Source organism: Leptodactylus fuscus, chromosome 7 (genome assembly GCF_031893055.1).
Source record: "Leptodactylus fuscus isolate aLepFus1 chromosome 7, aLepFus1.hap2, whole genome shotgun sequence".
Taxonomy (NCBI): Eukaryota; Metazoa; Chordata; class Amphibia; order Anura; family Leptodactylidae; genus Leptodactylus; species Leptodactylus fuscus.
The window spans coordinates 8,157,496-8,180,322 of record NC_134271.1 but is presented as its reverse complement, the minus strand read 5'-3'; the positions used below and the strand labels follow the sequence as shown (position 1 = coordinate 8,180,322).

Below are 22,827 nucleotides of genomic sequence, written 5' to 3'. Positions count from 1 at the left end.
TGAGGCTCATGTACCTGGGTATACTTATTGAGGTCCCACCCGACCTGAGGCTGATGTACCTGGGTATACTTATTGAGGTCCCACCCGACCTGAGGCTGATGTACCTGGGTATACTTATTGAGACCCCGCCTGACCTGAGGATGATGTACCTGGGTATACTTATTGAGACCCCGCCTGACCTGAAGCTGATGTACCTGGGTATACTTATTGAGGTCTCACCCGACTTGAGGCTGATGTACCTGGGTATACTTATTGAGACCCCACCAGATCTGAGGATGATGTACCTGGGTATACTTATTGAGATCCCACCCGACCTGAGACTGATATATCTGGGTATACTTATTGAGGTCCCACCCGACCTGAGGATAATGTACCTGGGTATACTTATTGAGCTCCCACCGGACCTGAGGCTGATGTACCTGGGTATACTTATTGAGGTCCCACCCGACCTGAGACTGATGAACCTGGGTATACTTATTGAGACTCCGCCTGACCTGAAGCTGATGTACCTGGGTATACTTATTCAGGTCTAGCCCAATCTAAGGCTGATGTACCTAGATATACTTATTGAGGCCCCACCAAATCTGAGACTGATGAACCTGGGTATACTTAATGAGACCCCACCCAACCTGAGACAGATGAACCTGGGTATACTTATTGAGGGCCCCCCTCCCTTGACCAAGAGACAGATGAACCTGGGTATACTTATTGAGGGCCCCCCTCCCTTGACCAAGAGACAGATGAACCTGGGTATACTTATTGAGACCTCACCCAACCTGAGGCTGATGTACCTGGGTATACTTATTGAGATCCCACCCGACCTGAGACAGATGTACCTGGGTATGCTTATTGAGGCCTTGCCCGATCTGCAGCTGATGAATCTAATAATTTTTGGCCTTGGATAACCCCTTTAAGCTAATCTTTGTAGTGTTTGAAGCATTCAAGCTGTGTTGGAGACCAGCAATGACTGAAGCAATGACCTCCACAGGTTGCCTATGCCCCAGACCCAAATTTTCCTCCAGAATTTCCACTGGATTAAGTCCATACAACGGAATCTGCGATGCCTCCAGCTCACGGACTCCGTAGGTCTAGCCGGACCTTCAGAGTCTCTACAAGTGATACTTCCCCTTTAAATCACCTAATAACTGTAGGACATTGCGAGGAATCGTCGCCTTCTAACGCTTATAATTAAGATATAAACCGTCTTTTGTCTGAATCGCGGCTTTTGAGGGATATCGCTCCTCATTTCCATGACAACTGGTGAATAATGACTCTGTTGGCCGCGTCCTTGATAAATTAACACAATTGAAGCTGCCTGTCTATGACTCAAAGAACCGTCAAGTTTGCAAACTACAAATGAGCGAGCGCGTCTCTGAGTCACTGAAGCGCTGGAAATAAAGATATTGTTATTCATTGAAAGCCGCAGGTTTTATTCTTCTGCCGCTCTCGGGTCAAATGCTGAACATATCGCAGCGTCTCAGTCTCCGGCGCCCTCCATCCGGATATTAGGTCCCTGTTATCCGCGGACCTGGCTTCTGGCATTGTGCGATTTGTGTCGGGTTGTGATGAGAGCAGAGCCAAGCTGCTTGACTAATGCGCTGTTAGGACATCCCTGGGATGGGGCTGAACCGCTGCCATGGCGGATATATCAAAGTCTATAAAGCATTGCAAGAACAAGGAACTGGGCTAGAACATAGACAGGAGTCAAGACGGCTACTCAGTTTCCTTAAGGAACTTGTAAGACTATGCTAAGACTAAGAATTCCGGGAAAAGAGTAGACAAAAAAGTGGTGGGAAAAGGGGGATTTGTTCTAGCGCCACCTTTGGGAAGGTCCGTGTAGATCACTGAACCCGCGTAGCATAATGTGGGTACAAAGCCAAGGCAGAATATCTCTGGTATAAGGAAGAAGGGAACGATTTGGGGTTATTGCCTCTAATGAGTGTGAAGACGGGGGCTGGTAGGCTGGGTGGAGGTCTAAGACGTGGGCAAGAAGGGGCACTATGTCTCCTCAAGGAGATGTGGCAAGGATGATATAGACCCCAAAATAAATATAGACCCCAGACCAGAGCCCTAAAGAAATGCAGGTTACTCTTTATACAGGCCCCAGGTCATACCCACTTTATACAGCCCCCAGCCCCCAATATTAGAGACCCCAAAGCAAATCATCCCCTTAAAACTATCACAGACAAAATCATTCTATTATACAGACCCCAGACCAGACTCTATTATACAGACCCCAGACCAGACTCTATTATACAGACCCCAGACCAGACTCTATTATACAGACCCCAGACCAGACTCTATTATACAGACCCCAGACCAGACTCTGTTATACAGACCCCAGACCAGATTCGTATTTATACAGACCCCAGACCAGACTCTATTATACAGACCCCAGACCAGATTCGTATTTATACAGACCCCAGACCAGACTCTATTATACAGACCCCAGACCAGACTCTGTTATACAGACCCCAGACCAGACTCTGTTATACAGACCCCAGACCAGACTCTATTATACAGACCCCAGACCAGACTCTATTATACAGACCCCAGACCAGACTCTATTATACAGACCCCAGACCAGATTCGTATTTATACAGACCCCAGACCAGACTCTATTATACAGACCCCAGACCAGACTCTGTTATACAGACCCCAGACCAGACTCTGTTATACAGACCCCAGACCAGACTCTATTATACAGACCCCAGACCAGACTCTATTATACAGACCCCAGACCAGACTCTATTATACAGACCCCAGACCAGACTCTATTATACAGACCCCAGACCAGACTCTATTATACAGACCCCAGACCAGATTCGTATTTATACAGACCCCAGACCAGATTCGTATTTATACAGACCCCAGACCAGACTCTATTATACAGACCCCAGACCAGACTCTCATTTATACAGACCCCAGACCAGACTCTATTATACAGACCCCAGACCAGACTCTGTTATACAGACCCCAGACCAGACTCTTATTTATACAGACCCCAGACCAGACTCTATTATACAGACCCCAGACCAGACTCTATTATACAGACCCCAGACCAGACTCTCATTTATACAGACCCCAGACCAGACTCTATTATACAGACCCCAGACCAGACTCTGTTATACAGACCCCAGACCAGACTCTTATTTATACAGACCCCAGACCAGACTCTATTATACAGACCCCAGACCAGACTCTATTATACAGACCCCAGACCAGACTCTCATTTATACAGACCCCAGACCAGACTCTATTATACAGACCCCAGACCAGACTCTATTATACAGACCCCAGACCAGACTCTATTATACAGACCCCAGACCAGACTCTATTATACAGACCCCAGACCAGACTCTGTTATACAGACCCCAGACCAGACTCTTATTTATACAGACCCCAGACCAGACTCTATTATACAGACCCCAGACCAGACTCTTATTTATACAGACCCCAGACCAGACTCTATTATACAGACCCCAGACCAGACTCTATTATACAGACCCCAGACCAGACTCTATTATACAGACCCCAGACCAGACTCTATTATACAGACCCCAGACCAGATTCGTATTTATACAGACCCCAGACCAGATTCGTATTTATACAGACCCCAGACCAGACTCTATTATACAGACCCCAGACCAGACTCTCATTTATACAGACCCCAGACCAGACTCTATTATACAGACCCCAGACCAGACTCTATTATACAGACCCCAGACCAGACTCTATTATACAGACCCCAGACCAGACTCTATTATACAGACCCCAGACCAGACTCTTATTTATACAGACCCCAGACCAGACTCTGTTATACAGGCCCCAGACCAGATTCGTATTTATACAGACCCCAGACCAGACTCTATTATACAGACCCCAGACCAGACTCTATTATACAGACCCCAGACCAGACTCTGTTATACAGACCCCAGACCAGACTCTATTATACAGACCCCAGACCAGACTCTATTATACAGACCCCAGACCAGACTCTATTATACAGACCCCAGACTAGATTCGTATTTATACAGACCCCAGACCAGACTCTATTATACAGACCCCAGACCAGACTCTGTTATACAGACCCCAGACCAGACTCTGTTATACAGACCCCAGACCAGACTCTATTATACAGACCCCAGACCAGACTCTATTATACAGACCCCAGACCAGACTCTATTATACAGACCCCAGACCAGACTCTATTATACAGACCCCAGACCAGATTCGTATTTATACAGACCCCAGACCAGATTCGTATTTATACAGACCCCAGACCAGACTCTATTATACAGACCCCAGACCAGACTCTCATTTATACAGACCCCAGACCAGACTCTATTATACAGACCCCAGACCAGACTCTGTTATACAGACCCCAGACCAGACTCTTATTTATACAGACCCCAGACCAGACTCTATTATACAGACCCCAGACCAGACTCTATTATACAGACCCCAGACCAGACTCTATTATACAGACCCCAGACCAGATTCGTATTTATACAGACCCCAGACCAGATTCGTATTTATACAGACCCCAGACCAGACTCTATTATACAGACCCCAGACCAGACTCTCATTTATACAGACCCCAGACCAGACTCTATTATACAGACCCCAGACCAGACTCTGTTATACAGACCCCAGACCAGACTCTTATTTATACAGACCCCAGACCAGACTCTATTATACAGACCCCAGACCAGACTCTATTATACAGACCCCAGACCAGACTCTATTATACAGACCCCAGACCAGACTCTATTATACAGACCCCAGACCAGACTCTATTATACAGACCCCAGACCAGACTCTATTATACAGACCCCAGACCAGACTCTATTATACAGACCCCAGATCAGACTCTATTATACAGACCCCAGACCAGACTCTATTATACAGACCCCAGACCAGATTCGTATTTATACAGACCCCAGACCAGACTCTATTATACAGACCCCAGACCAGACTCTATTATACAGACCCCAGACCAGACTCTATTATACAGACCCCAGACCAGACTCTATTATACAGACCCCAGACCAGACTCTATTATACAGACCCCAGACCAGACTCTATTATACAGACCCCAGACCAGACTCTATTATACAGACCCCAGACCAGACTCTATTATGCAGACCCCAGACCAGACTCTATTATACAGACCCCAGACCAGATTCGTATTTATACAGACCCCAGACCAGATTCGTATTTATACAGACCCCAGACCAGACTCTATTATACAGACCCCAGACCAGACTCTATTATACAGACCCCAGACCAGACTCTATTATACAGACCCCAGACCAGACTCTATTATACAGACCCCAGACCAGACTCTATTATACAGACCCCAGACCAGACTCTGTTATACAGACCCCAGACCAGACTCTTATTTATACAGACCCCAGACCAGACTCTATTATACAGACCCCAGACCAGACTCTATTATACAGACCCCAGACCAGACTCTTATTTATACAGACCCCAGACCAGACTCTATTATACAGACCCCAGACCAGACTCTATTATACAGACCCCAGACCAGACTCTATTATACAGACCCCAGACCAGACTCTTATTTATACAGACCCCAGACCAGACTCTATTATACAGACCCCAGACCAGACTCTATTATACAGACCCCAGACCAGACTCTATTATACAGACCCCAGACCAGACTCTTATTTATACAGACCCCAGACCAGACTCTGTTATACAGACCCCAGACCAGATTCGTATTTATACAGACCCCAGAACAGACTCTATTATACAGACCCCAGACCAGACTCTGTTATACAGACCCCAGACCAGACTCTTATTTATACAGACCCCAGACCAGACTCTGTTATACAGACCCCAGACCAGATTCGTATTTATACAGACCCCAGACCAGATTCGTATTTATACAGACCCCAGAACAGACTCTATTATACAGACCCCAGACCAGACTCTGTTATACAGACCCCAGACCAGACTCTGTTATACAGACCCCAGACCAGATTCTTATTTATACAGACCTCAGATCAGATCCGCAACCTAATAGAGGAGAGGAATGAAACAGACTGAGGATGTGGAGTTAGCGGACACCACTGTGGATAGATGGCAGAATGGCCAAGCATTGTGCACCATACATGTGTGTAGAGGACAGACTTAGAGTGAAATCGGGGGTTTGTATTATACTTGTGAGTGCTTTGGATTGGTGTATAAGGTTATCAGCCATGAACACTTAGGTTCAGGATTGACTAACCAAGAGCTATCAGAATGAGCCTCAAGGAACGTCTGCTATGGTTTCCAGTCTTCAGGCTGCTATACCAATTTGTGTCATATCCTTAGTGTCCAGAGCAGAATCTTGTCCTGACGTGCCTAGGAATAATTTTTGGAAATGACGACAGAGATGTCTACGATTATTTTGCTGATCCTATCAAAAACATTGAATTTTTATTTCTGTTCATTTTCACCTTCCTATACCATGAAACTACTTTGAGACGACCACCCAAAGTTTCACAAAGAAGTTTCCTTCTACAGAGGTGGTCTTCTCAGAGAAGATGGCTGGCATGGAAAACTGAAAATCCATCATAGAGAAAGTGGGCTGGATGATGAGGTCTTCTCAAAGTGATGGTCATCACTATATCATATATAAGTGTTACGTTAATGTAAAGGTCAGAATATACACCAACTAACCTAGAGATATGGGCCTATTGTTTCAGGTTACTCAACAGTCCAGCCAGATGCCGCCATCTCTACCGGTGAATCGTGGCCTCCTGAAGAATTATCCTCTTCTGCAGCCAGTGAGATTCCCGCGTTATATGACCAAGAAGAGATGGAAAATACTACTTTATTTTATAATGCCACATCCACCAGCAAATATCTCAATGATACAAGTGCAAGCACCTCTATTCAGGACATTATGACCGTACAGTTTGAGCTCGGTCCTTCCGAATCTCCGATGCCATCTCCGTTCCAGCCTACAGACCCAGGTCTAAATGATACCAGCATGTTGCCTTTATTGGCTTTGCAACCAGATAACCCATTGTCTACGGGAGTAGATGGTTTTATTTCATCATCATTACCATTACCTTCATCTTCATTACCATCATCATCATCATCACAAGCGTACCAGACTTCCTTATCAGTATCTTCCACTACCACTGTGCCTTACTTTGATAAAGTTGCTGAGGAGGAAGTCGTAACTCAGGACACAACTACCGATGTCGTATTACCAAGTACTACTGCAACCAGCTTTAGTGTAACCATTCACGCCACCAATTCATGGGGGACCATTAAAAATGGCGCCACTGATTTGGTAAAGGAAAACCAATCCCTGGAAGCTACTCTAGAACCATGGCCAATAGACTCGGTTCTAGATGCAACAAGTGGAGATGCCTTAGGACAATCCGACAATAAAGTGAAATCTTCACCAGCAGTAACATCTGTATCGTTAGAAACTTCTGCCCTTCCAAATGAAAATGTTGGCACCGAATCCAATGTTGACTCATTTTCTACATCGTATGCACCATCCACTTCCACATCCAACACAACTTTCATGATACCTCTCGACACAGTAGATACTAGCAGCTTATTATCGAGGCAGGTAGAGACACATACAACAATGGAAAGTGGTAGTAACTTTATTACATCTATAAATGTTCCTATGACTCGAGAGGAAAGAGCATCCGTATCACCATTGCCAACTGGTCAGCCGTCCACACGAGTCGTAGAATCCGGCTCCTACTACTTTACTCATACTACAATACCAAGTTCAGAAGAAATATCCATAGAGGCAAACCATTCTTTATCTCCTAGTAACATGATGTCCACCTTGTCCGTCACCCCATCAACTCTACTTATCCCATCAACACTCATTTCTGTTCACCCTAGTGACACCACCAATCCTGAGAATACAATGGGCTCTTCACTGTCTAATAGATTATCCACCATGATATACAACACTGAGACAAACACTGACAGCACATCGTCCAGTATTACAGGTCTCGTGACCACTACTTTACGTAGTCATACGATAAATAAAGTAAGCCCAATAGAGTCTAACCCATATACTGAAGAAGTGACCTCTCAGATTCCTATAAGTGTAGTACCAGGTGCCGGTGGATCGTCTAGTACTACAGAAGAACGCCATATTCACAGTGTACCTGGTGACATGACTTCCATGGCTCCTTCAGAAACCCCATTAGGAGAATCTTCTGAAAAACCATCTACTGTAACATATAGCACTGTGAGCACAATGTCCGATATTACAGATCTCTTGCCTACTACTTTGGATGGTCATACCATGACCGAACTAAGCACCACTTCCAGTCCAACACAGTCTAACATATATACTGAGGCAATGGCCTCTCAAATTACTGTAAGTGTAGTACCAAGTACCAATAGATCTTCTAGTGCGACAGAAGAACAGCATACTCAACGTGTACCTGGTGACCTGACCTCATGGACTTCGTTGGTTCCTTCAGAAACCTCAAAAAGTTCTCTCTCTGATATACCATCCACTACAGTATATAGCACGAATACAATGACGGAAATGTTTCAGACAGATCATATAGTAGACACTACAATTTTCTCATCTGCTAGCATTGTATTGTCAACCTTTGAGCCCTCAACTTCTGATCTTGCTGTAAGCACCACTGGGTCATCACAAGTGACATCATCAATGGAGACCACAACATTGGCGGTGTCACTTGACACAACGAGTGACTTGGCATTGGGGACCTCTAATGAAATTATGAATCTTACCACCCCATTAGAAACCAGGACATCAATGATGTTCTATTCACATTCAGGTGTCACTCAAGCTTCTGAAATCCCACCGGAAATCTCGACAGTCACAATGACAAATGACTCCGGTGCAAACACTGAGATCCAACAGACATATGGAGAAACCACCCATGTGGCCACAAGCAGCCAAGAAGACTCAAGTTTAATGTCGACGTTACCAGAAGCCACAACGTCAACCCTGGCAACTACCCTTGATTCGACGTCCAGTCTTGGCTTTAGTGTAGTGACAACCCAAATTATGACTGATAGTAGCTTGGTTACATCTGATATCACATCAGCATCGGAAGTCGATACATCTTCCATAGTAGTTTCTTCCCGGTCACTTGTCACAACTGGTTCTGAAACCCTTAATTCCAGCTGGGTGTCCCCAGAAATCAGTACAAATACAGAAAGTGTGGAGTCTATTCCGTATCCCAGCTCTACAGCCACGAGTATACTCAATGACACGTCATCTTATGGGACAACACAGCTCGCATTTGCAAGCACTTTCCCTACATCTAATGTTGATAACTTGAGTACGTATTTTAATACTAATAGGGAACCAAGTACATCGACCATAGAAGGTGTTGTAGAAGAAACATCTCCACTGGAGTCCACAACAAGGTCTACAGAAATAGCCTCTTCCAATGCAGTTACCAATATGGATAAAACTACAGAATCACAAGCCAACACATTGCCTGATACATTGAACACATCGAATGCATTGTTGTCTTCCCAGTCCACAAATACTGTTGCAAGAACAGAAGATATGACAATGTCTACTACTTGGGACATCTCAAGTCTTCAGCCTTTATCCAATGCGGTAACGACTCCATTGCCTTCTTCAGTAACGCAACTTAGTGTCAGTGCCATGGACCATACCACTTCTGCCAGACAGGGTACTATAGCCTCAGATAACACTAGAAGTCATGATACAATGATGACATCAAGCATTCAGTCTACTGAGACTTCATTACTATCTACAGTACAAGCATCGAGCAATTCTCAAAATCAGACAAGTTCAGATGTTCTTCAGAGAACCACCATTAGTCCTTCTACTGTCACATCTTTACTATCTGAATCTTTAGTCACCACCACCACCACCTTAGATATGGCAAAATCCACTCACAGAGAGGACACCACAATGTCCATGCTTCACCCCACATCCCATCTGCCACTCACAACCATACAATCTACTCATGTCTCATCATTTTCTCCTCTTACCACTACAAACTTTCCAACAAACATATCTGATTCTCTTTCTACAGTCTCTTCTCTGGTATCTTCCGCTGAGCTATCAACTGTTTCGACTACAGGAAAAGCAACACAAAACTTTACTTCCATGGAAAAGCCTTCTCCTTCTTCTCCTGTGACTCTCACAACACCCACAACTCATGTGTCTCCATCTATTATTTATACATGGTTGTCCACTCAGTTCACCAAGAGCCCTCCGACGCAGACATTAGGAGTGGTTACTACAGGTTTTACACCAACAAACCACACGCTACATGCACCGTCCACAGTAGTTCTTCCAACCACACTACAAACCACGACCGTCACATCATCCCCTACGACCACTACTCATACACCTAGTACAGATACAGTCACCACAGTGTCAGAGTCCACCAAAGTGTCAACCGTTCTTCCTCCCATCATTGCTTCATCAATAATGACATCTATGGCAACAACCCTGAAGACATCTGTGGCTTCGAAGACTCCACCAACAAGTGCTACGGTGACTAACAGCACAGTTCTCACAACCCTATTGAGTACGACCGCAACACCCGCGTCATTCGAGTGCCAGCTATCATCCAGAACCATGATAAAGACCGGTAAGTTGATTGTTCTTGTTCAGTTGTATCGAAAATGTTTTGTAGCGTCAAAAAGTTGGAACCTTAATTTTTTTGCAAATTGGGTTGCGTTTTGTCCCGTATCTGAGCAGCTAAGTCGTCAAGCAGATCAAATTGGAACTGCTGCTCTCTGTTGGGATTGACATGGCTCCCCTGCATGTACTAAGTGACGGCTTTGATCATACGAGTAGGGGAATGGATTCTGACTTGTGCCATGTTGGACTTTGAAACTTCATAAAAATGCAAGAAGTCTTGGTCTACTTTTAAGAACGAACCGATTGTGCGGTTTCCATCCTATATAAAATACATCAACAAGTAATCGCGCCTCTCGGGTAGAAGAGCCTGAGGCTACTTGCAGTATTAATGTGGTTATTCTGCAGGAACGTGGCCGCCGGGCTCTGGAGTCTCCGTCAGCTTCCCGATAACGGTATCCAATGCGGTTATTATTATTAGGCGGCGCCATTCTGCATTCCCATAAACAGAGATAGCTGACAGCATAGGAAGCAACGTGACATAGGAGAACGAGCCAAGGACTTGTATTTATTGAGGATTTTTTGGTTTTGGTGGAGACTCTTTATAAAGGGGTTGTCCATTTTTTTAAAAAAAAATTAAAAAAGCAAAGGTTACTCATCGGATAATTCCAGAGCCAATGCCTGGACTTTGCGTTTCGGGCAGCGATGACGTGCTGTACAAGTCACTGGCTTCAGTGGTGCTAGTATGTATGACACATGGCTGTGGTCAGTGATTGGCTGTGGCCAGTGATTGGCTGCAGGGGTCACATGGATGTACATGATGTCATCATTGCAGGAAAAGTAAGCAAAGACTAGCAGGGACTACCGAGGATCGGTGCCGGAACAGCGGGGGATGTAATGAAGGATTAACTCTTGGTTTATTGTCCGCAGGACAATCTCTTTTAAAGGGATTTTCCAGGCTAACCAATCAATGACCTATCTTTAACTGATGGTTGACAACTGGTACCCCTGCTGATCAGCTGTTTGAAGAGACTACAATATTTGGAGGAGCCTCTTAATACAAAACCAAGCGCAGCATTGTACGTTGTACTTCGTATTGAAACTCAGCCCCGTTCACTTGAATGGAACTGATTTACGAACAGGCTATTTGGCTGAGGAACGTTAAGTCTCGTGGCCTGTGAAGTGTAAGTGGTGCTCATCAGACGGCTGATCTGTTTGGGTTCCGGGTGTCAGACCCCTCTGATCTTTCTTTGATTACCTGTCCTAAAGGATTGATAAGCCCAAGAATCGCTTTAAGTCAGTATTATACATAAGATATGCAGCAACGTGTAACCTAACTGCTGATTGTATCTCATTGCTTAGTTCTTACCCTGATGTATCAGCCATCAACCACACAGAAAGACGCCATTGTGCAGATCTTCGAAGGTTTCCTCAATCTCACTCTGCACCGAGCTTTCAACCAGCCCATCCAAGTCTTTGTGGACAGAACTTCACTAAATGTAAGTGCAGAATATTATGAAGTTATTAGTTAACACTCAGCGTCCCACCTCTGACACCAGATATACACACCAGCCATCAGGGTGAGGAGAATACGCTGGACTCATAGACTATCATCTCAATGCATGTAGTAGCCAAAGGACACAACATTATCCAGGATTAGAAAAACATGGCTTCCTTTCTCCAGAAATAGCGCCACCATTGTCCACAGGTGTGTCTGGTATTGCAGCTCATACATACCATTTACATGTCAGGTTATAACTGATACCTGTTTTCTCTCTACAGTCCGCGAGCCAGCCACGCAATGTGACAGTGGGATATTCTGTATCGGTCAACTCCTCAATATACATCCCGTCAGCCGTTGTAGATGTTCTTACGGGGAATGACGTCTTCAATGTTACTGAACTTAAACTTCTGATTCCAGTCCTCCAGTCTGTGCCGGTGATAGCTGAAACCTGGGAACCTGACCCTGATATCAGCTATCAAGTAAAAACAGGTAAGTCCATATCTGCAACAGTATAGATCGTAGGGTGTTATATGTAGTCGTGCTGGGAGATATACAAGTGAGCGAGGCTTAGTGGGGAGGAAGCGAGGAGTATTGTCTGTAGGATGTCGGCAATGTATGTGACCCCTGTAATATGACATCTGTGTATGAGTTATCTCTGTACGCTGCCTTTCAGGGCCCTGAGACAGATGAGTTCTAGAGATCTTGTTTGCTACACAGCTTTCCTACCTACAGATCTCATTATGTAATGGCTGCCCATAGTGTATAATAACCTGTACATTGTATTGCTCATTAATAATCCGCATTGGTAATGAAATGATTAGTAATGTATTGTTATTAGATGATCTGTTCTTTGTGCTATGTAATCTGACGTGTCAATTCAATTTGCGGAGAATGTCTGGGCTCTGGCTTCGCCTTCCTTTCTGTTTGCGCTTGGCAGGCGGCCAGGACTCAGCTCGTGTTGTTGCTTTTCAGATACTTTATTGCATTTTTTTTTTGCAAAGCATTTCGCATTGCATAGATGACAATTGTCAGGTCTGCAGGTGCACAATACTGCCCGAGTGCTGTAAACCTGCCATTGTTTTGGATCTGGACCAATGATGGCAGGTACAATGATGGATCCTGAGATTATGGTTCCTGTTGTGCTGTAAATATGGCTCCTTGGTGTCTTGGTATTAAAGGGTACCTGAGTTTTCATGCAAATACGGTATACAATAAGGATCAGTCTGACCCTTCCCTATCCATGATAACTATTACTGGTTCATTTACATGTCTTTCTGCCAGGAGTAACTGTACAGTGGCAAACAATTAGGTGAGAAAAAGCCAAGTGAGCAGAATATAGGAGATCCCGGAACACGGACTTGAGGAAAGCTGTTTTCTGTATTTGTAACCATATAAGTAACCAGAAGTAGGAACCAGTGTATAAGTAAACTTTTCTTACAATATAAGATGTGAGATGTGCAGAATGTTCGGTCCATTGTACAGAGAAAGCAGTTTCAGCGCTGTGAGGATAAACAGCTCCTCCCCTCTGCACTGACTGTGTGAAGAGACCAGACCCTCCGCCCTCCATTCACTGTGAAGCCGTCTTGCATTTTTAATGGTATCTATGGAGGAGACTTTCCTAGTCACAGGGACTGAAATGCAAATGAACTAGAAGGGAGACACCTAGAGGGAGGAGCTTTAGAGGAATCAGCAGCAATTAAAGTTCAATCACAGACAGTGGCGCTTTGGTGACCTCAATTCCACATTTATCACTCACATGGGCTATTCGCAGTCGATTCCCATTCCAGTGAATTGGACTGAGCTGCAATACCAAACTCCGCCACTCTACAATGTTTGGCACTGTGCTTGGTAAGCAGTTAAGAGGCTGTAGTGGCCGATGTAGACGTTGTGGTTCCATTATGTTCTTGTGTGAATAGAGCCTTAGAGATGGAGTTTACTCTCGCCTTCTGTTTTTGGCAGTGCTGAAGTTGATGGGAACAGGCGCTAAAGTCCATACGTGTGTGTACGTCCGAAACATGGAGCAAAGACTACAGACGGCGTACGAGAGGGCCGAATTGACCAGTCCCAGTATGAGCAATGGCAACCTCTCAGTTCAGGTAAGACTGACGGTTCACTATGAATTGTTTGTCATCATATTGTCCGCCCATAGAGCTATCAGAAATTGAACCACCATGTTGTTTGGCGCAATTCTTTTGATATTTTTGACCGTGTTGGTGCAGTTTTTGGCCACCATTACTGTCAGGGATTTACAATGTAACACACATTCTACAATAATAGCTCAACTGTAAAAAATCGTGACAATATTTTAGCGTCTTTTTTTAAATTATAGAACAGTCAATAAATGGCGATTGTATCCGGACTTGCTGATCTTAGGCTAATGCCCCACGGGCCGTATTCGCAGCAATAAAGCGTGTGAACGCATTGCGGTTCTTTGAAGAGAAAGTTCACGGAGTTTTCCTCTGCGGACTTTCTCTTAACATTATATCTATGGGAAAGCCACCGGCGTTTCCGTAGATATAATTGACATGCTGCGATTTGCAATGCCGCAATGGTTTTGCAAATCGCATCGTGTCCGCATCGTGTTGCGATCTTTTCTGCAAAGTGGGGATGGGATTCGCATGAATCCCATCCACTTTGCCTGCACTCTACAACGCCATGGCGTTTAGATCCTGTGGGGCCCCGGCCTTACAGAGTTTCCCAGTGACTGGTTAATTATTAGACTGGAATTCGTTGGTTTGATCGACTTTCATTCTCTGGGTTTACTTAGGGTGTGTTCAGACAGCCAGGTTGGGTGCAGTTAAAACTGCATCAGAAAAAAATGTGTGTGGTGTTTAGAGTAGTTTGTGTCAAACCGATCGGGATTGGAAAAGATCGGATTCCAATCGGCGATCCAGTAAATTTCATGATCGTGATCGGAATTCCAATGCCGATCTTTTTCGGTGGGATCCAGGTCTCACGTTAGTTCCTACAATGCTTGGCTACTGGCCATTGGCCAGTAGGGTTGAGCGATCAGGATCGGGAAAGACCAGATCCCGATCGGCAATTGAGCAAATTTCACGATTGGGATCGGCTGGAAAATGATTGAAAATCGGATTTTAAAAACGATCCTGAAATCTCAAGACCGGCTCGACCTTATTTATAACTCTTGTCACTTTCCTAAAATGGGATGTGATGAGCTCAGAGAGCGGCCATTGGTATCATAACACGGGCGTGAAGTTGGTGGAGATTTCTGTGCAGACGCTCGGCCCGTCAGAGGTGTACGCATCCTCATAAACCAGGCACGTCCTCCACCGGTGCAGGAAATATGAAGACTGCCATTGCAACCTCCAGTCTTTATACATCTCTCCAATGTCCTATGGCTGTATTCAACAGATTTTGTTGGACCCTTTAGTGCTAGGGGTACCTTCCATTACCTCAGAATGACCGAATTGGGATCACTTGCAGGGGGGTAACATAACAGTCCAAGTGGATCCAAATGCAAAGTCTGGAACAGGTCCGGTCCTAATATACTGTAAAGATAGGTGTGACCCCTGGGGTCCTGAAAGAGAAAGCAAAAACCTCCGGGGCTCTATGTCATGACATGTGTATCTGTATATGACACGTGTTCAATAAACATTTCCATCCCTGGCCGCAAAGACTGGAGAATCAGACTAGACATTGGCGTAGTCTTCTCCATATGACAGTGGGGGTTTTGGCATGGAGCTAGTCATGGCGGCGCTGCACCTGCTCGAGCGTGTGCGACTATCCGTGCTTCTAGTACACACAGGTGCAGGGACCGCAGGACGTTCTGCTCTGTAATATCTACACATGGTACCGGCAGAGCGCCTTAACCCTTTATTGGTCTGCTTAACCATATATATGTTTTATTGCACAAACCATTCATATTAACATACCGGGCGATCAGGTGGTCGTAGAAATGTACAAAATGGTCCATATACTAACAGGGCAAATTAAGACTATGCAGCCTGAAAATGTAGATGGAGATTTCACTTCTGGCACACAAGACGTCTTGTTTTGTTCCAGAATGACTAAAGGGTGAGATGTTACGATCTTACAGGGTTTGTCCGGGTGCTGGCCGCTATAGCGGTGCATGGGAAGTACATGCAATAGTAATAGGAATGGCGCTGTACTTTCCCGTCACCACCACTAATTAGTGGGTGGCGCTGCTGCTCTTGTTTTTTGCATAGGATAGCCTTCATGTGATCCCGGTACACTGCTGTCACTTCCAAGGTCCGGACACTGCTGATCTGTGCGGGGTCTGTGGACTTTAGTGTCCTTATGATACCATCCCCCTCCGCACAGTTTAGCTGAAGCAAACGCAGATGACCATAGAGTCCTTTATAATCGGATGTCACTTACCTTTCCCAGATTTTGAGCACCTCCTTAGACAACCAAATCCTGACCATGATCTATTTGGTGAAGAATAACAGCAATGCACTAAATGGGATGACGGCCAGCAGCCTGCTCAACGTCCTCTCCGGAGAAGTGGTTGGATACTATTTGGGAGACCCCCCCTTCATTATTGCTGAACGTAAGTCCCCCATCTACCTATTGTCGTGTTTCATGGGGACTGGAATTATTTACTATGTATTGCCGAATTTATTACAATTTCTAATTTTTTTTGTCTTTGACTCATTTTCAGCTCTGTACTATGCAAATATCGATACGTCCGCGGCCACTATGAACTACTGGGTGTACACAGGTAACTTTTTAGGTTTTACGGCGCCCGCGTTGGGATTATGTTCATTACTAGAGATGACTGAACCGTTTTGTTACCAATTTTCCAAAAATCTGAGGTTCAGCCGAACCCAAGATTTTTGGGGCTTATCACCCACAAATCCCTATTATACTCTGGGGTCTCTTTAGACAAGCGGAGGTCTAGATATTGATACTCGCCTCCTCTCTCATCTGTTATTGGGGCCCAATGGCACACACATGTGTCAAAGTATCAAGAGGCCGGCGTGCCCCATAAGACCCAATCACAGAGCTCAGTGGTCCCCAGGGCCTGTGACGTGACCCAGGAGATCAGAAGACAATGGAAGAGGATGGAGCTGGCGCGCCGGATGCATCAGGGTGCCCAGGCACCAATCACTGTCAACCAGTAAATTGCAATGTAGTAGCTTAACCCAAAAAATTTCAGTGGAACAAACCTGCAATACCTTCCACCACCCATGGACAGGTGTGGCGCTGTTTTAAGGAGTAGTTACATTTTTTCTGATCTTGAATTTACGACTCAATACGACTGGTGTCAAGCTTTGTACACATAGTGAAAGGACGCAGGAATGCTTTTGTAACGGCGATATACCGGATGACGTGATAGATTATCCGCTCGCTTCACATGAAGTAAACCTGACAAAGAACACTCAGTGGGTTTGTCGCCCCCCCACTGCGCGGCTCTACTACACGGGAGTGATTTCTCCTTCAAGTAAACAGATAGCAATCACAAGGTCTTGGCTGCTCGATACAAACATTCCTTACTGTACTCAAGAAGCTGGCTACACGTTGCGAGAGGAAACATATTTCGAAAGCACCTAGAACAATGTCAGCGTTACAGTTGCGATCTGTTGCCTCAGAAACCAGATGACAACTAACGGCTAGCGAGAGGTTAACTTGTACCTTTGGACTCTGGATACACTCTGCTGTTTTTGTGTAACTCCTTTAGGTCTCGTAGGGCTTTTTTATGTGACCAGCGGTATTTTCGGCATTGTACTGTTGTAGGACACCTGGGCACTAGAGACGGGGGAACCTCGGAGGATTCGTTACATCTTGGATCCGGAAGGGAAATGATTATATTGTGGGGTCCCTTCAGACCTCAGAGTATATTAGGTGATGGCCCAGGGAGGGCAAAAATAGCAAGAATTTGTACTCGCCTTCCCTCACCCCTGTTGGTCCTCCAAACGGCATCTGGTGATCTCTATCGGCCTCTCGGTTGACATCATGACATCATAAGCGTGATCCCGCGCGTATGACATCATCCAGGAGACCAAGAGAGAGCCATGTGGAGGCGAAGAAGAGATGAGGGAAGACGAGCAAATGTATCAAATATATTGTAGATGACTTGATTAGAATTGGAACCAAAATGTATCAAAATTATAATAAAAATATACAACAGACCTGGAATCTACCGGATACTGACAAACCGCTTCCTTATTCCGCAGTGATCCAAGGGGTCGATAGCCAGTTATTGGGACCCAACAACCAAAGCTTTGCGCAGCAGATGGAGGAGAGACTGGCCAATCTCTTTCAGATCTCTAGTCAACAGTCTAGAAGATTCAGAAGGGCGACCACTGTAGGAAGCTACACCGTCCAGGCGAGTCTGCGCATAAACCAAACAAGTGTCATCGAGTCATTCACATACAAAGGTTTGCAAAAAGGATCTGTTTTCCTCTACCCAGAAACAGCGCCACCCTTGTCTGTAGGCTTTATCTGGTATTGCAGCTCAACCCCATTCAAGTGTATAGGGCTGCCGTACCAGATACAACCCATAGACAAAAGTAGCATCTGGGGGAGACGGACCCTTATTTGTAGCCTCCTGCATCCCCTTAATATCTTCAGTATTTGGTTGTCCACCATATGTACCACTGCTTACATGACCTATATCACTTGTTATACAGATGGTGAAGATGCAACGTCTGGACGGTCCAAACAACCTGGCCGAACTGACGTACTACGCTTTGAAGGACGGCCAGCCGATACTGGGCACAGTTGCTGCTAAACAACTGAGTACCATCGACCCTCAGTTCATGGCCCTGACCCTGGGATATATTGTGAAAGTGCAAGCAAATTGTAAGCAAATTAATATTCAGGTCCAGTCTGACAACGAAGATTTAGATGTATATAATATATATTATTCATCTCTCACGTTAGTCCAATGGAGTCAGTTAGACGCTACAAGTGTCTAGTTAGGGCTGTGTTCACATCTGCGTTGTCTGAGCCTTACGGTCCATCCTAGAACCAGAAGAGCGGACTAAACACTAAAAATGGACAATATCGTATCCCGTGGGCTCGTATTGACTGCTATGGGGGTCTGTCTGGGATCCGATTATTCTCGCTAATATGACTTTGTACTCCGCAGTTTCAGACAGGCGTTGACGTAGATGTGAACGTCGCCCAATACTAAATAGTCTCTAAGGACGCAGAAATATTAATATTCCTATTTGAGTTTTTTCAATAGCTGTGACTTTGAGGTCAGTATAATCCACCCATAGTGTATTGTTTATAGTACCTGAGACGAGACACCTTATAGACCCCCCCTAAGGCTCCTGGGCCCGACCCCCTCAGGTTACACCTCTAAAATCTGCCTTCTATATTTAGTTTGGGAGAGGTTACCTTAAAGTCTTCTTCCTTGACCCCTGACCTCTGATTCTGAGCGTCTTCTTCTCTCGCATCACTTAGCTGTCGTGCAAAAGCCACCAAACAATCTCTGGATAATCGCGGCAGTTTTGGCTCCCATAGCCGTGGTCACCGTCATCATCATCATCATCACCGCTGTCCTCTGCCGAAAGAACAAAAGTGACTTCAAGACAGACAACATGGGCAACCTCCCTCCCAGGACCAAGGTACGCTGCTCTATGATCATGTTAGAATCTGGGCTCCCTAAAAGGTCCTCTGCTACTCTGGTGGGCCAGTCCAGCGTTGGATGTGGGTCACTGAAGTCTCATAAAGTATCTCAAGTGTTAAAGATTGTCACCAGTAATTCTAAGACTAATATAGAAGCGGTAGACTTGTGTCTAGTCCAGTGTTAAAGTGTAAATTTCAGATGTAGGAAGTGATCCATGATTGTGGCTTGCATGGACGTTTGGTTGTAGGGTTAGACTAATGGACTCTCAAAAGTCCAGCAGAAGACAACCCCAGTTGGAGCTGACATTGAGCCAGTGACTTGTCCCATAGATCTACGTCTTATAGATAACCTATTGGATCTTATTGAACAACAGTAGCAACAAAAATTCTGATGCAATTAAAGAAAATTTACAAAAAATTGCACTCTATACTTACCACCGTAATCCCCGTTGCTCCAGCACTGCCACTCCGGTGGTCCCTACTGGTCTCAGTATAGTTCATGCATCGAGGTTATGTGACCACTGCAGCCTTATATTGACCTGAGCAGCCATGGGCCGAGCTTGCCGGCATCGCCATTGAGGCCAGTGATTAGTCGTAGTCACATGTGTGTGTGTGAATGGCACATTATCACAGCCGGAGGTTAGTAGAGACTGGCAGGGAGCACCAGAGTGGCAGTAATGGAGCAACATCGGATCAAAGAGGGGTTTCTTTTCATTTTACCCTAGTCCCTGCTTTTGAACAACAATTTTTGTAAATCCTTAAGCCAGGACCTGCCACTTTTTTGTTTAGACCCCCACGGAACGCTCCTTCTGGTGAGCCCATCTTGACACTGGGGTGTACATTCTGCATACGACTCCCTGGGGGTTATATACTCCTTTACTATACGGTTATTAATATGAAGTATCGGTCAATTCTGCGGAATGTAATTGAAACAAAGAAGCGTCTTCTTTCCTTGGGGCGCCCATCTGTTGTCTGATCATGTTTGGTTACTTCGCTCCGTACAGCCAGTGCTTTCTGCTTTTACATTATGCTTGTGATATTGATTTCAAGATTCTATTACGACATCCAGCAATTCATTTTCATAACACATTCAGATCTCGGATTTGGCACGGCCGCCGCTTCCTTCTCCTCAAGTTCATTTTTTTTTCTACCGTCGCTTGTTTACAGATCGGCAGAGATTATTAATGGCATGTAAATTGACAGACAGAATGTTATTGTGGGTTTATTGACTGTCACTGCCAAAATAGCTTGATGTGTTTCCAAATGTCGGCTTCCGAAATCGCGGCGAGGTGCAGATATAGAATTGGATTTGATCTATCTTGATAAGAAATGTTAATTTCATGAGACCGGGTCTTAAAGTGGACCTAGTGTTAAGAAATGAATAGAAGAAGCTTTGTAATATATCTTCTTAAAGAAATTTATGATGTCTATGGAGAGGGGAGGGGGAGGAGGCTGTTCTTTGATTTGTTGCCTCATTCCTTGCAGTGGTGGAGTCTTATCTTGATTCAGCACTTGATTCTCACTGTAGCAGAACTGAGCAGCTGCCGTTATTTTTCTGTCGTTTCCTCCCCTCCTTCCCCTCTCCATAGACTTCCATGTAAAAAGTAACACAGCTTGGTAAATGGAGAAAGAAAGTTGTTTCTTTAATAAGATATATTACAGAATTTCTTGTACAAGTGTTCATCTTGCACAGAAGTACTGTATATGGAGTGGGGAGAAGGAGGCATACAGCAGTGTCACAGTGTAGCAGAGTGGAGCCGCTGCAATTATTTGTGTGTTTTTTCTAGCATTCTCCACCTCTCCATAGACCTCTATGTAAATAAGTGGAGAAGGAAATAGTTATTTTTATAACCAGAATTTTTAAGAAATGTGTGTCCCCCCCTCTTGTCCATGGGCTGTGCCTGGTATTGCAGCTTATCCGCATTCACTCTCCCAGATATACGTAGTCAGGTCTTTTATACTTTTTGGTAGACCTCTGCGTCACCATTCCAACCTCAAGGTAGGACTGTCTCCACCAGAGTGGCAGTAATGGAGCAACATCGTGCTTTTGTTACACTTACCCAATTTGCGCAGACTTGTTGCTCTAAAATCTGTTCATATAGCCATCCATGCTCATGGGCATGGACAGGAGCCCCGTTCCTCTATAGGCCCCATTGCAGCTGCCTTGATTGTCTCTCTGTCCAACCTTGATCCTGACCACTTTCATCCCTAAAGCTCTTCCATAGAGACAATTTTTGGAGTAACAAAAAGTTCCCCATTTGTTCAGGCTGCCAAACCGGAGACTCTGTGTAGGACTACATGTCTAAGCATATTATCGGACGGCTTTGTGTGGTCCACGAGGGGTTAGTTAGCTCATGTCGGATCTCCCTTCCCCACCCCCGAGCTGACGCTATCATTATAAACTTGCCTGCTCATGGCTGACATTTAGACGTAGCGCCCCCTTTGGCTCTCAGCCATTCTCATCCCCATCCCAAGGGAAATCACAATGATGTCATCGCGTTTAGCTATTGCAGAGATCAGAAATGTCACGTTTCCTTTTTACAGCCGGTTCAGGGTTTCGACTACGCGAAGCAGCACCTCGGACAGCAAGGAGGCGACGAGGAGATGCTCCCGGTTACCCAAGAGACCGTCGTGCCATCTCTCAACCTGTCCCAAGAAAGAGACAGCACAAAGGACGGCAGCACGGAGAAGATGCTCAAGTCTTCAGATAATAGAAAGAGGTGTGATCCCCCCCCCCCAAATATCAGAGTACTATCCTGACCGTGTACGCGCCTTCTCTTAAGGATCTCGGTCGCCATTACAGTTGTTGAGTTATATCTGTTTCTAGCAAAGATGGGTGACCATCCAGATTGACAGCTAATCCCATAGATGTATTTGACTTGCCTAAGAGGACCCCTGTGAATGTCGCAATTGTATCCATTGTCACCCAGCTTTCCCAGAAACAGATATAACTTAGAATTAAATATATTGGGGGCAAAATTTGGTGCAAGAAAGGGCCTTGCGCCAAAGATGCGCCATATTAGCTCCTATCTATTGGCGCACATGGGTTTATAGTTCATCTGTTACGTTCACAGGACAGGCGACACATATGTTATCCCTGGGGGGGTCACTGGGACCCCAAAATGATTGGATGGGAGTCCCCTATGTGAGCAGAGTA

The 22,827-nt window shown here is 45.2% G+C and overlaps 1 protein-coding gene across 1 annotated transcript in view; it reads left to right on the top strand.

The window, feature by feature from the left end:
* The window catches only part of KIAA1549L (KIAA1549 like), a 74,374-nt gene that overhangs the window by 26,160 nt on the left and 25,387 nt on the right, over window positions 1–22,827 (top strand). The window contains exons 2-12 of the mRNA XM_075280897.1: window positions 6,720–6,989; window positions 10,053–10,616; window positions 11,969–12,105; window positions 12,389–12,599; window positions 14,070–14,206; window positions 16,479–16,641; window positions 16,753–16,812; window positions 18,269–18,420; window positions 18,725–18,896; window positions 19,506–19,669; window positions 22,215–22,390. Of these exons, the coding sequence (XP_075136998.1) occupies window positions 6,720–6,989; window positions 10,053–10,616; window positions 11,969–12,105; window positions 12,389–12,599; window positions 14,070–14,206; window positions 16,479–16,641; window positions 16,753–16,812; window positions 18,269–18,420; window positions 18,725–18,896; window positions 19,506–19,669; window positions 22,215–22,390 (2,206 nt within the window). The remainder of the gene's footprint in view (window positions 1–6,719; window positions 6,990–10,052; window positions 10,617–11,968; window positions 12,106–12,388; window positions 12,600–14,069; window positions 14,207–16,478; window positions 16,642–16,752; window positions 16,813–18,268; window positions 18,421–18,724; window positions 18,897–19,505; window positions 19,670–22,214; window positions 22,391–22,827) is intronic.